Here is a 15,722-nt window from a genome sequence, read left to right as displayed (position 1 = left end):
TGAGGTTTAGCTGAGACGTTTCCAATAGAGGACAACCAAAGTGCTAAATCAGCTGCCGAGGCTTTTTCCTGCTGCGCACAAATCCACTAAATTAACTTTGGGTGACAAAGTGGGAAATAATCAGTTCGGAGACTCTGCATGAAATGTTGTCATGTACAATTTACAATCCACACACACACGCACGCACGCACACACACGCACACACACTCTTGCAGATGTGATAATGTGGGAATGTGCTCCCGTTTCCTGGGAAACAGATAAGGAAATCCCTGCAGTTTCTAACAGGCTGAGGATTTACTTTAAGCTCCGCAGGGAACATCTCGGCTGTAAGCTGCTGGACTGAACTGAAGGAGTTAATGCACTAAACACTACAGTTCCACTTATTTCAAAAAAAGAAAATGGAAAATCAGTACCTGGAGCATGTCATTCAAAATGCACTGGAAGAAAAATGAGCAAAAAGAGGATTTACGTGAAGTTAAATTGTTATCATTTGGACTGAAGTTTGAGGTCTGTTGAATATGTTTGACATTTCTGAATAATCTGGTGAAACTGGTTATTTTTTTCTTGTGGTAGTTCACATTTTCGTCTGCTCTCTGCCACAGCGACAGACCTGCTCAGAGCAGCTCCACATTCACTTCAATTTCCCAAAAATCCCAGTGAGTCTGAAAAGGCTGAAGACAAAGAAACACAACAAAACTCTTTTTTCAACAGATTCAAACAGGTGTTGACAGGTTGAGAGATCACAAACAAATATCAGGCACGTTACAGTGTTCAAACTGTGAAAAAGCCAAAATTGCTTCCTTTGTAAGATTTTTAATTTTTGTGTTGAAATAAACAGTATTGGTAACGCGTGAACCTCATGTGATGATGTTATGAAGGAGCTTTAATAAAAGAAAAACCAACTTACAGGGTGAATAACAGGCAGATGAAATCACAGGCAGGCAAACGAGCAGGTGCAGGTACAGGTAACAAAGCTCAAGAAGCAGGAAGACAAGGAAAACGCAACAGAACAAAACCAGGAGAACTGACATTTAGCTGCTGAGAATGGCAGGTTTAAACGGTGACTGGGGTGATGAGGAAACTGGGAACAGGTGTGTGGATGGGTGGTGCAGTCAGGTGAAAAGAGAAGGAGGGAAAGTCCAAGGGCATCTGGTGGACAGAAGGAAAGTGGGGAGATGATGGAGAAGAAGGGGAGAATATGGTTTGGGAGGAGTGAGCAGGAGCTGAAGACAGGAAGCAACACAAAGAGAGACGTTTCCGGATTACTACAACTGGAAGTCTGATATCAGCATTTTTTCTTAACTGTAAATGTGAGCAAGAAAACTGGACTTTTCAAGCTAAGGCCTTTGTCTTTCTCACACAAACACAAGATCTAATGCAGCGTAGTTTAAATGATGTGGAATCAAATGAAGCGTAGCAGAGGGGACACGGGACCAAGGAGAAGGAATAATACAATTTCACTTTGCTTTTCAACACGGCCAAGGAAAGTCTCACAGCGGGAGCCACTGATCTCTAAAGAAACACGGTTGGGAATATTCAAAGGCACGCTGTCTAATGGAATTATCGGTAATAACAGATATCATTAAAGCTAGCCTCTGGCAAGGCTTCCACACTGACCTTTCAATTAACAGTTCACCATAGCAGTGAGTGTTTATCACTGTTACCCCCCCCCCCCCCCCACCCCACCTCCAAATCCTAAGTAAGAGTGACGGAGAGAAACAGGACGTATGTGCCCACTCGCTTCTTTCATTCCTCGCCTTTGAGTCCCTGAACGCTGGACCATGAAAGGTTTCCTGGGTAACACATGCACAGCCTTGTCTTGAAAGCCAGATGAAACAAGCGAAGCAGTGTGTCCACGAGGCTCTCAGTCCACCTTAAAGCAAATACTTCCCTCAAACTTCAAAGCGTTCTCCGGCCTTCTTTCACTGTCTTCAGAAATCTTGCCTCAAGTCATTTTCAGGAGTTGGAACCTGCCACCTTTAAACCTTTATATCAAATCAAAAATTGTTTTACCTGTACAGTTTAACAGCTGTGAATCTGGACGGCCAACGTTACGAAAAGTTTTTGTTAAAGTTAAAGTGATCAACAATGGGTGACAGCTTTTATTTCAACGTGTCAGAAGCATCTTAATCAATATTTCATATCTTGTTAATAAAAGGCTACAAACTGCAGACTTTCTGCTTTTTTGCCTTCTCAGACAGTAAAACGTCTCAACAGAAATCTTTCAGAGTGATTTACAACTTTGCCTCAACTGCAGGAGGTAACTGGCTTTTATTTGAAGCTGGCTTGTATTGGAAGCAGGTCTTTAAAGCTGAACTTTACCAACATGTTTTAGTTTAAGCCTAAGGTGAGCCATTTGCGAACAAAAGCAAACATTTTAGCTGATTAACTGAACCCTTTGTTAACCTAAACCAAACTGTTTTATGAAAATTACTAAACTTTAGCTAATCTGAGCCACATTCTTTCTGTTTAAGTTAGCTCAGCAAAACTGTTTAAGCCCAAGTAAACATTTTGCTAAATAATTAGCTAACCTAAACCAAGCTTAACCAAAACAGTTTAGCCTTAGCAACTGAACCTTTAGCTAAAGTGAACTAAATCATTTTAGTTTAACTCCCAAGTTGAAAATTTATCTTTAGGACTTAACCTGAATTTTAATTGCTAAATTGAATCATTAGCTAATCTACACCAAACTATTTTCCCTAAACTCAACCTGAGCTAATCTGAGCCAGACTGTGGCATCTTGGTAAACAGCCAAACAGTTTATCACCTAAAATGATCTATTACCTAACTTAAACCACAAAAATGAACTGTTTGTGTAGCTAATATTCAATAAAGTATGTAAGCTTGTAACTTGTAAAATGTACCAGCTAACCCGAACTGCATCTAAATACTAGCTCTGTGATAAAGCAAATATTTTTCTTATTGATACAGAAAAGAACCAATCAGTTTCAGGTCTACAGGTTTCTCAGGGTGAAATCCATCTTTTCCACTGGTGCAGAAAAAAACACCTTTTTTGGATGAGAAAACATCAAATCCTCATTTTAAACCAAGCCAAAGGTATGAGTGACTGAAGTTCTACAGTCCATGTATGAATTTCCAACATGTAACTAAAGAAAGTATGTTAAGATCTTGCAAATTTTGCACCTGAAATATTAATCACAAAGTCAGACGGCAAAGCCTTCCTTCCGCATTAAAATTCACTTTCAGTTTCACCTAAAAACTTTAATGAGCTAATTTAGAGCATCATTATATCACTAGTGGAGCAAACGAGGAGGACGGTGATGGTCCATATGCCTGCTGGCTCTGGTTCTGCCTCGCAGTCTGCCTCAACATCTGTCTATAACCGCTGACAAACAGGAAGAAATGGGACGAATAAGAAGAAACCCATCCGAGCCAGAGCCTGATTCTGGCACAGTCAGTGTAGGTGCCAGGACACTGCAGGGGCGTTCAACATCCAAGGAAAACAAACATGCTGATGCAGTTTGCATCAGCATTGCAGACCAATTACGATCTCAGTCACAAAGAGCAGCAAATACAACCTTTAGTGCCTTTAAGTCAGACTGTGCTGGGAATATAGCCTATAGGCTATTTTACTATTTGGTTTACAAATTATTAAAATTTGTGAGGTTCTATAGAAGACGTGTATTTCTGTCTTCCATAGCTTTCTCAAAAAAAGCCAGTCCATATTGTGGCTCTTTAAACTTAAATTGTAACTGAAGTACAATTTAGAGATATGCGTCTAATTGCTTGTTAGCCAATGGCTACATGAAGGAAGGAAATCGGCCTTCAGTCTTGGTGGTATGAATGTTTTTAATGCTCAGCAGCGATGTGGCGTACACATGATCCGTATTCAATGGACTAAAACCAGTGAAAATGGCTGTATGGTCCTATAACAGCAGGGGTAGGGGCATGTTGAGGTCATGTGTAGTTCCTGCACAATCCTCCTCCATGTGAGATGAAAATAAACAGCGCTCTGATTTCTTTTTCGGTCTCTCATCGTTTCTCGAGGCTTTTCCTTGCGTTTGAAGCTGGCGAGCGTTCTGCAGCGTCTCATCCACTTCACTTGTTAACCTCCGTCTGCACATCAGATTCTGCTGCTGCTGGATGAAGCTTCAGGACGGTGAGGGGTGGGTCCGTCCTCTCACAGTGGGAGTGGGTGATGAAATCCACCGCAACAGCTCATCACCATGACTCAGTCAGGACCCGTGTGATACTTCTCAAGGTTGTTCAGTGTGTCCATGGCAGGAAGAGAAAAAAATCATTAATCCCTGTTCTATTGAAACACAAGGAGAAACTGTCTGCTGACGGAGTGAGTGCTGTGAAAAGCATAGTTAATAAGCGCAGAGGTAACTGCTCATGAATAATAATGCCAATAAACATGTTTATGGTGCTATTTCTAACATTTACATAGTCTTATTAACACAATAATATTATAAATATCTTATAACTAGGGATGCACCGATGCATCGGCTGAACATCGGTATCGGCCGATGTTCGCCTCGTTAACAACCATCGGCAAATAAAGATGACATTCACCGATGGCAGTGGCCGATGATTATGTGTTGATTTACATGGGAACAGTTAGAACAGTAGCGCCCTTGCTACTACATATGCCGCAGACTACGACCTCCCCGCCACTCTCAGTGCGCACCAGTGGCAATTAATTTAAAACTTTATAACACTCCTCTCCCCGTTTGAACAACTGACAAGAGAAGTTAGCTCATCAGAGGCATGAGCTGCCGACGTCATCCCCTCTGTGAGCGCCCTAAGACGTCCCCTGAACCAGCAGGCAGACACAGACCACGGCGTTACAACAACAAAGACCTCATTATTAGAGGCTGTAAATAAACTCTTCGATCAAATCGAAGATCCCATGTTCTGCACTGCTACCTTATTGGATCCCAGATACAAAGATCGCTACTTTGATGAGCGATGTTAAACAACGCGCACGAGCAATACTTGACGCGCACCTGTTGCCTGCTGCCGAGGATGGGACGCGCAATGGAGAGAGCGCATATCACCCACAAGAGGCGCAAGAGGCAACGACCCGACGCAGCAGGGCCCTCGCTGCATGTTAATACCTTTGTGCGCCATGCACCAGCACGGAGAGTGAGCGTCTGTTCAGCTCTGTGTCTCATATCTTGGATGAAAAAAGAAATAGACTTTGCAGCGACAAGACAGAGATGCTTATCTTTGTAAAGAAAACCATGCCTCTTACTAAGAAGCAGGTGAGAGATACAGCAGGTGATTTATTTATCATTAATGTTAAGAAGAGGAGGCCCACTGTATGGGACTGGTTTTCCCGAGATGCCCCATGTTCCAGCCTGTGAGTTCTGTCTGAAAAATACACAAGGTGAAAGATAGTCCTATTTATATTTGTATTTATCAATAACACAATTTATTTATTTTCCAATTGTTTTTACATTTACACTTGATGTATTTTTATGTTTCACAAAAATATTTTTTATTGGGCAAAGTGGTACCGTAAAAAATCTTCTCACTAAGTTTTTATCAGGCTAAAACCACTCAAATAATTTTGTTGGGCAATGTAAGTACTGTAAAGTACTGTAAGTAAAAAATTTTCATTGATTAGTGAGCAGTCGAAGAGGGCTGTGGAAAGTTATTTTTCAGAAAAGAACTTGTCATGTGAATTAAGGTTATCTTAAATGTCAACTAAAAATTGACATTAAAGGTTGTTCTTGTTTCATAAATTTGTCTGACTGAATTTTTGTGCTGATTCAAGGATAGTACGATGAAGAGCTGAAAGACTTAGTAATGTTTCAGTAATGTTTCCGTGGAACAAAAAGAGATAACAAAAAGAGATAACAAAAAGAAAAAACATCGGCATCGGCCATCGGCCAAGTTGTTATTTTAAACATCGGTATCGGTATCGGCCCAGAATTTAACAATCGGTGCATCCCTATTTATAACATTGCCTTATTACCTATTGATTGACGCTTATTACAAGTGTTAATATTGAGCTAACATTATCTAGCGAATTTGTTAGGTTGCTAGCTAAAGAGCAGCAGAGGCTCAGACGAGTCGAGCTTAGCACAAAGACTGGAAGTAAAGGGAAACTGTTAGCCCAGCACTATCAAGAGAAAAAAAAATCAACTTCCAACAACACAAAGTGTCAGATTTACATCTTGTATCCTCTTAATACTGATTATAAAATATATTTTATGTTCATTTCCTGTTAAAGAGTGATGTAGCCAGATATAACTACCTGACTGATCACCTTTAGTCTAACACATGAGGAAGGTTTTTCTATTTTTAAGCAACACAAAGATGTAAAAACAGTGAAACCAGACGATTGAACGGGGCTGTTGACAGAGGCAGAGAAAAAGAAGTCTTTCAGTGTGTCCTCGACGTTGCTAACAAGCTCTGGATGGTTGGAGCACTCAGGGTTTCCTGCAGCTGATGATGTATTCAGCGAAAGCAGCTCGTCTCAAACCTCCGCCCTCGCACTGAGGACTCTTCACACAAAGAAAGCAAAGGCCCCACAATGGGATCCTTGTTTCACATTTGTTTCCTTAACCGCACACCACACAGAGGCTGCAGATTAATCTACATTATGATTTCCTGTTATTGAAATGCCTCGCAGACGTCACTGCGAAGCAGTCGGGCAGCTGTGGAAGTGTGAGTTTCCCAGTAAAGACATGCAACTGGGAACCAGACTCAGAACAATAATAATAAAATATAATATTTAGTTAAATTTTTTATTCTTCCTCCTTTAGACAAAATGAGAAACACTGACTTTTTTTAGTTTTCAACTGAAAAATTCTCAAACACGTACACTAGAAAACATTGGAGCCTTTAAAGGAACCTGCCTGTAGATTGTAAACTCCACCATGTTCAAAACAGATGACATGATCGCAAGATAGCCAAGGAAATCACTGAAGATACTCTGCCTGTTGCTCCAACTCCATCCTCTCATCACTTTGCCAGGATCGGCTTATCCCAAAATATTCTTTTATTTTTTAAAGACTCTTTCCTGTTCCTCCAAAGTAAAGTTCCTTTACTTTTTTTTTTCTAGAAAAATAAAACAGCAGATTGTGCTTGTTTCGGTTTTGTTTTTGTCTTTTTACTTTTTCTTTCTTTCATGTAGTGAAAGTAAAAGTCAGTCCTTTTCTTGGAGCAGTTTCTCTTTGAACTTGACAGGAGTACAGTCTCACACCTGCTCCTCATCTCACCACGTTCGATTGGTTGCCACTAATGGACAGCAAGTGTTTTATTTGTTTGAGCAGAGGTGAGCCGCTGACTACAGATGAGTCATTTTGCTCTGCTAACCTGCTCTCAAGGGAAGAAAGGTGAAGGAATCCCTGGCCATGAAATATTCATCTGCTCCTCATACAGCATGCAGAGCGGGAAGATGCTGCTCTCCAGGAACAATGAAAAGCAATAAATAAGAGTCAACAAGAAAATTTGGAAAAGTGACACTTTCCTCTCCGAACGGACGCAAGGAAACGGAGAAAATGAAAACCACCGACTCAGTAAAGAGACAGGTGAGGTGAGACAGAAAGTGTTTATGTCTTATATGAGAGGGAGAAAGAGAAAAGGAGTTTAAGGGATAAAGAAGTGGAAGAGGAAAGATGGGAGAGGATGAGGAACCGAGAGAAAGAAGAGAAAGAAAAGCAGATTATCTCCTGCAGCCTTTCACACTTCTCTGAAGTAAAGAGGCGCGAGATTTTTTCCACAGCAACTGATCCGACAAAACGTCAGTGAAAATACAACACCATCACTTCCACCATTTAATCTGCTGCACGCGTGCACACACACACACACACAGCAAACACAGAGCAGTGTGTCATATTTGACTGAAAACTGAATGAGAAGAATATCTGCTGCTGAGTTTAGAAGAAGAGAAGAAAGAGTGAGTCAGGTTGGCTCATCACGTCATTGCCTGAAAAAGCGTGGACACTAAAACTTTCGGTTTTCGCTGTGATACAAAACAATGAAAAGAAGCTTTTACGGTAACTGAGTTGTTTTGATTTGGTCTAACTATAAAACACAGCTGTTATACAGTATGCACTAAACAGAGGCTGAATCTTTGACTATTATGTTTGTTTGGTAAAGAAGTGAATACTTCACTGGTAATGTTCAGTCGTCTTTTGAGCTGTGAAGTGTGAGGAGACACTTTGGGCACTAAACAAAGGTCCACTGTCAGTGATGTCTACAGCTCAGATGGACCTGCAACCTTCCTGGTTTAGTTCTTAAATGCTGTAAAGAAAGTTATGTTTGAATATTTTTTTACGGGACAATGACATTATCCTCTTAAACTTTCCTTTACAAAGTAAAACAAAGTTCTGTGGGTTTAATCAAAGCTTAGAGACATTTGTGGTTTTCCTTGAAGATTACGCAACCAGTGACATGTTCATTGTAATCCATTCGTTGTTCAGTGGGTTCTATGTTCCCACGTCTTAAACTCTTGAACTTGTCCTCTTGTCATAAAGCAGCTGTGATTATCATGAACCATTCAGCCTCAAGGTGACAACAAATGACACTCGAAAGACAAACAAACAAAACGCATCTCTCTGGAAACCCGGGCCGAGCCGTGATGACAACCGACAGACGCTTCCGCAGCTTTTCAAACCTACACCTGCATCAGGTTTTGAAGATGAACATATAATTAACAGCTGCAGAGCTGAATTTAGCTTTGGAGGCAGCGGGTGCCGTCAGATGGGAGTTCAAACAGGAACCAGCCTGCTGTTGGCCCAGAGTTTCCCGCTGAGAGAGCAGGAAGATCCCGGTTTCTCCTGGCGGGGAAGCTCTTGGTTCAGCTCAGACAGTGACAACGTGTAGAAAGCTGAACAACTAGTTTTTTTTTTTTTTCCTCAGAGATCAAACACTCAGTCGTGCTGTTCTCCTCTCTCAGTGCTCTGTGTGTGTGTTCAAATTATGTATAATGTACATTTATGTATTTGGAAAATTGTCTCCATGACCTAAACCTGTTGAGATGACGTAAGCACAGGTGGATGTAAGGAAAGGTCACGACCCCGAGGGCACAGGCGCCTCCAAAGTCTGGTGCAACAGTGTGACTGTGGAGTCATCAGCCCTGCGAGAGTAATAATCCAAATGATGATGATGATAATTAAAAATAAATAACAGCGGTTAAAGAGTCTGTGATTCTCAGTGCTCACACTGGTATAATCAGCCCATGGTGCAAAGTAATCCATCAAACACATGCCTCTCCCCATCTCATTGTTCACTTCACCAACTTTCTCCACCTCCTGGTTCAGAGCAGAGACCCATGTGCTGAGTCTGCACAGCGTGATTCAGCCATAGACAGAACAAGACATCAGTGAGAGCATTTTTCCCAGCTAACAGCAGGTCCCTGAACGTATCCGGAAGCCATTTTTACCCCCAGTGAGTTTCCTGCTGTTGTCTTCACAGTGTTTCCTGACTTCACAAACTGAGAAGGTGAAAACAAAAACTTCCTGAGATGAAATGAGAGGATCCAAGAAGTTCTGCGTGTTTTTTTGTTCTCTCCACTTTTAACAGGAAGTTGGGTTAATCCATTTTCTTGCTTGATGCTGAGGAGCCTGTTTTCACCAAAGCGATTTAAGAGCACAAACAGTGGCATTACAGAGGGCAGATGATCCCCTGACTTTTCATTGCCTTGCTAACTGTACTGTTTTACCAAACTGTAACATTCTGGACATTTACTGTTGCTCATGATGCTCAGTTTTATATCACTGCTCCAGATCAGAGTCGAGGAGCTGAGTTAGAATCAGCAATGAAGCATCACTTTGGCTCATATTCTCTGAATCAGGATCAAAAACCAGCGGAATAACAGAAACAGGAAGTAGTTTTGGCAAGACAGAGAAATGGGTCTCACCACTGTCACTCATATGGGTCAAACCTGTGGCCCCATTTCCGGCCCCACGGACACAAAAAGGGACCCATGTATAGCCAAGGACAAGAGCTCACATGGACTCAAATTAAAGTCCATCACTGGAAAATACAGGCCTAGATGGAGGACGTTTACAGTAACGGAGCTGTGTAAGGTCATCTCCATCTGCTCCCTGCCTATTGCGCGGGATTAACACTAAATAAACCTTGAAAACCAGCTGACTGTATGAGCATTGGTAGGTGAGGTGGCGACAGAGACTCAGCAGAGCGTGCAGGAGGTGGAGGCTCGCCGGAGTTCAGGCCTCAGAGAAAAGACCCTGCAGCTGATGGCACAGAGAGTTCAAAGACTTCAAAAGCAAATGAACAAGAAAATATATTTAATCTACATTTAATAGGATTATCAAGCTGAGGAAATGATTATTTAAAGACAGTTTGAAATTTCCTGCATTATGTTAGCTAAGTGTGAATGGGGGCAGTTTAGATGACGAACGTCCAGAAAAAAAAAAAAAAAAAGACTCTAAAAACGACATTATGTAAATGTTCCTTTAATGTGTGACTGCTTCTCCCTGCCAACAGGGTCACTGACTCTGCTCTCTGGGAAACTCTGCCGTCATCTGCCAGCTGGCCCCGGCACAGAACAGCCCAGGAAAGCTCAGCCTGGTGGAGGGAGCCACCACAAGTAAACCCACCTGGGCTCATCACAGAACAACCCACTAGAGAACCCGATTGTGGGTCTGAGACTTTTTCAACAGGAATGGAGCTGCCTCACAGTCCTGGTCCAGGTGTCGCTAACCGATTACGAGCTGGTTGGATCAGCAGCGACGCAGCAGAGCAAAGCAGAGATGCAGCGACGCTCTGAGCTGCTGATTTTCAGAAGGAAAATGAAAAGAAGTGAGCGGGATGTGGAAGGTGTAGCAATGGAAAATGCTATTTAAAAATCTGCTTGGATTTAATCCAGTTTTGATTTAGATTTTTGCACAGAGATACGTGAACATACTTCAGATTTTGCCAGTTCAACGTTGCCGTTTTACCTTTGACATCCAATAACCCTTTCTATCCCTACAGGTAGCATCAGGGAGAGCTGAGGCACAATGACCCGTAGACAACGTAGGAACCAATGAACGACAAGCACCTGACTTATTATGACTGAACCAGAAGAGCCGACTCTGAAAATCCCGACTCAGGGTCCAGGCCTAGTTGGAGGACATGACTACACCGCTGACGGAAACTGACGTTGCTACAGAGTCGTCTCCCTTCTCTCTATTCGCATCTTTAAAGACGTTCAGAGAAAACAGTGTTTCATACACACACGCACACACACACACACACACACACACACACACACAACACCCACTGCTTCGCGAGTCTCCTGCCAGATCCTCTTAGAGTCGAGGGGAAAATCATCCCTCGAGGTGGGGCTGACTCCCAGCAGCCCAGAGAAGCAGCTGTGACATCACAGACGGAGAAGGGGCTCACTCCACCTGTCAGCTGTCCCAGAGCTCCGCCCCCTTCAGGTGAACGCACACCTTTACGTGCTACAGGGCTCAGCTCGGCGGAGAGATCAAGTGCTTTAATCCATCTGTCCCAGAGCCACTCGGCACACCATGGGGAGATCTGCAGCCGTTGTCATGGAGACGGGCTTCATGGGGCGGCGGCGGCAGTGATCCGGTGTTATGTTGCAGCCATTAGTGCAGGTCTCTGTGGACCTCAGGTTACACACATCAGTAACATCTGGTAACATCTCAGCAGCTGGATCATTAGCACAGGAAGGAACCTCAGAGAAGGAAATCCTCCTTTCACTCAATACGTGCTCCCCTCTTCCACCTCCTCTTTCCTTTCAAAACTTTCTTTACTGTCACCATCACTTCCTCTTTTCCTCCTGCTCTTTCCTTCCTCTCATCACCAGTGTCTTTCTCTCCTTCACCAACTCCTTCTCTCCTTTGCTTTTCTATGTCCTCTTTTCCTTCTCTGTCACCTTCTCTCCATCTCTGCTCCCTCCTTTTTATTCTCACTAACTTATTTCCTCATCTACCTTATTCCTTCTTCTTTCCTTCCCTGTACTCCTTCCTTTTCTTTTCCACTCCCTCCTTGCCTCCTCTCCTTTCTTCCACCACCTCCTCCTTTCTTTTCCTTCTAACACTTTCTTTACTCCTCTTCTGCTCCCTCCTTTCCTCCTCTGTCTTTCTTCTCAGCCTTCTTCCCTTCTCTACCTTCTCTTTTCCTTCCTTCTCCCCCTACCTTCTCCTTTCCACTCCTTTACCACTTTACCAGTTTCTTTCTTACTCGTTCCTTCCCTTCATCTTTTCCTCCTCTCCTTCACGACCTCCTCCTTTTCTTCCTTTTCTCCTCCTTTACTTTCAGACACGAGCAGAGAAGGGAAGATTCACCTTATTTCATCACTGAATCTGAGTCATTTCCGTGCCGTCGTCACGTTCACTTGTTTCATTCGCTCTGACAGAAAGCAGCGTTCGTTTGCAGAGTCTTTGTTTGTGTGTCACTGAAAACACGATGGCTGAGCTTTTTTTTTTCCAGCTCATTCTCTCTGTTTTCTGTCTGAACTGACCATTCACAGTTCATACTGTACATACATGTGGTCACCAGAGACTCTACAAACATGAACCTGAACAACATCCGTGTTGCTGCTGCTGCTGGATTGTGTAATAAATAACAGCAGCCAAGTGGGTACAGGCTTCATGGTTAAGCTGTAACCCAGTCACATTCAACCACAAATCAACCTTTATGTCCACGACACCTCCAGACAGGTTAACAGAAAGTTTGTGAATCGTACAATCAAACAGACGCCGACCACAGCTGTGCAGCCCAGGAGGGAACAGAGCTGGATTCAGTTAAACAGCTGTGACAGGAAACGGTTATGAGGCCATTTATTACTGTGACACAATGAGGCTTCTCACAGTTTAAATATATATTTTTTTTAAAAAGTCAGCCGAATGAGTCATCTTCTGCTGGGCTGAGATAAAGTGCAAGATCATTTCATCAAGACAACTGTATAGTCCGTGAAGAAGTGCTGTCCCAAAATCTTCCCATTAGAAGCTAATCAGCAATCAACTCTAATCAATACATCCTCCTTTACCATGGCGACTGTGCAGCCTGTGATTCCTGCAGAGGCTTCGTACCATCAGACGTCACTCCTGTTGATACAAATACGTATTCGGTCTGCTAATGAAGTCATTTCCATGTGCAGCATTGTGTGTGTGTGTGTGTGTGTGTGTGTGTGCGTGTGAGACACAGTAGCAGCAGCAGTAGAGATGAAAGCTCATTGATCCCACAGAGGAGCCGCAGCTGCTCTCTGCACAGCATCTTGTTATTAATCTGAAGCTTTTAAACGCCTCAATCGCAGCCATTCTTCATGATTACTGCTGCTGCTGCCATTTACACACAGATTACAGCAGCATCACAGGCCCAGGTAAATATGTAGGTATTGCTGCACGAAGGTGATAAGCCAGTTTTCCAGTGATGGAGAGAACCAGAGAGCGTGACAGTCGGGAGATGAAAAATCTCTTCTTTTATATATTTCTAAAAATTTTTAGGTGTTTCTTTCTTTATATATTTACTCTGTAAATCTGTGTGGCAGCAGAGAAACTGGTGCTGAAGCTGCTATAATATACTCATTCGGCTCAGTTGTTGTTTTGAAGAAGAAACACAAGCTGCAACATGATGCTCATTAGAGTTCAGGCATCTGATCAATACAGTGATACGTCATCCTGTACAGAACGAGTTCAATTCATAAAGACATGTTTTCTATAGAGTTATACAAAGGTTACAGCAGGATTTCTTCCTCTAGACTACTTGACTCTGATCGCAAATCCTCTGCTGCGGTACTGTAGGTACTGTGTCACTGCAGCTGTTCAGGTAATTAGCAGAAACTGGTCAGTTCTCTACACTGTGGCTCGACAAACTGCCTCTGAGGCTGTGATGATGACTGTATCCATGGAATGTCTACGGCTGCGACCGCTGCTGCAGTTTTGGCTTTACATTGCTTTCTTGGAAAATGATATTATCTTGGGTGCTGTGAAGAGTAGCCACAGTGACAGCAGTGTCCATAAAAATAGCTGTAGAAGACCAGGAAATAGCCACAACCCCAGTGAGTGCTGGTTGTGGTGTAGGTGGCAGCCTAGGAGAGATTTGAGGATACATTTACAAGTGCACAACAATTCCTCCTCTGAGTATCAGACATTAATCTGACTGATTTACATAAACTGTCAGCTCTCTGTCATAATCCTGCTGAACTCGTCAAACTTATTTTGATTATCCACAGAAAACGTGGTGTGGAGATTTTCTAAAAATAAAAAAAATAAAAAAGTCAAGCACTACACAAAAAGATCACACTATATAAACCTGGAGTCTGTAGATTTAACACATAGATTCAGATCCCATTGACGTTTCACGGCCTAATGACCCACAGGTGTAGAGGGACTGCAGGACGTTTTTCGTGAGGCAGAAAAATAAAATACACACGTGAAATGTAAGATCTGATACATGAGAGCATCAGTTTCCCATGAGATTTTCTTGTTTTTCCCTCTTGTGCTCATTTGTACAAACCGACCAAACCACTGGATTTTAATGTTACGCTCTTCTCAGCTGACGTGTGTTAAAGTGTGTTTTCTTTTGATCATTACTTTAAGTATCCTCATGCAAGTGGTCTGAGAGAGGATGGAGGGTCTCCAGCTGCCAGCCTCTGATTTATCCACAAAACACAGCAGAGCCAAGGAACCTGAACTCAGCTACCACACACACACACACACCACTGATCTCCTACATACATGTTACCACTGATGAATTTCAACATGCCTCTTATAGTCTAATTCATGCCGGCGCTCGTGTGGGCGTGATAACATATTAATCAGTGAGATTCAGGTCTGATTACCTCACGCTGACCAGCCGAGGAGAAAACAGTGTCAACTTCTTCTGTAATTACATCAAGAGTCAGTTACTCAACCTCTCCTCCCGTTCGCTCATCAACACACACCGAGCAGCAGGATAAACCAGTTCACCAACCACAGCGCCCAGAGGCCAAACAAACGCTCAGATTTGAAGTTCTGGTGGAGAAGGTTAAAGTTTCCTACCCGACTCCCTGGAGATCTGGACGAAGGCCTCCACACCGCTCTCGCCGTAGTTTCCCTCGGAGGCGAGTGTGGACACGTAGTTCCAGCCCATCGCCGTCACAATGTCCAGCATGGCCTGAGCCTGGTAGGAGTCCGGAGGAACCACGCGGGAGAAGAAGTCATAGCGGGTGTTGTCGCTGAGCTCTGGAGCTGTCGAGGCGTAGCTGATCTGAGGAATCTGTGGAGGCGCAGAGGGGTTAACTGTTTAGTTTCAGACCCCGGGAACAGCACAAATACTGGTACAGCAGTCATACAGTGTGTACTTTTAGCATTACCAATATCACCTTACTGCAGATTTATCAGTATTTGTGAAAGTGTCGGTCATTAAGTAGCAAGAAGCTGAAGCACAAAATCTACCAATACACAGTTAGATCAATATCATGATCAGTCAGATATCAATATCATGATCAGCCTCAAAATCCAGTATCAGTTGGTCTGTACATTTACCCATAAGTCATATACACACACAGTCATAAATCAGCAAGCAAATATTAAAATACTGTAAATTTTTGGTATTCAAATAATGTCAATATTTTCAGTTGTATCTACTTTGCCTTGTTTTGATCACAGTCAAAACTCAAAACATATTTCGTTCTGATGCTTCTCTACACCAGGATACCAGGGAAGGGATGGCTTTTAATTTGAAAAACCAGCGCAGGAAGCGTTAAGTTACACCAACAGCAGATTAAGAGTGATCCAAAAAAAAAAAATTGGCAAAGTGGAGCTGCAGCTGGACATTATTAGTGA

At 42.8% G+C, this 15,722-nt stretch overlaps 1 protein-coding gene across 1 annotated transcript in view; it reads right to left on the bottom strand.

Annotated features, from left to right (window-relative positions):
- LOC121181908 (metabotropic glutamate receptor 8-like) overlaps nt 1-15,722 on the bottom strand; it is an 84,200-nt gene that overhangs the window by 45,018 nt on the left and 23,460 nt on the right. Inside the window, exon 2 of the mRNA XM_041038135.1 lies at nt 14,937-15,153. Coding sequence (XP_040894069.1) covers nt 14,937-15,153 — 217 coding nt within the window. The remainder of the gene's footprint in view (nt 1-14,936; nt 15,154-15,722) is intronic.

Source organism: Toxotes jaculatrix, chromosome 5 (genome assembly GCF_017976425.1).
Source record: "Toxotes jaculatrix isolate fToxJac2 chromosome 5, fToxJac2.pri, whole genome shotgun sequence".
In the NCBI taxonomy this organism is placed as follows: Eukaryota; Metazoa; Chordata; class Actinopteri; family Toxotidae; genus Toxotes; species Toxotes jaculatrix.
The sequence above is the reverse complement of the archived record's forward strand: the minus strand, read 5'-3'. Positions and strand labels throughout refer to the sequence as shown.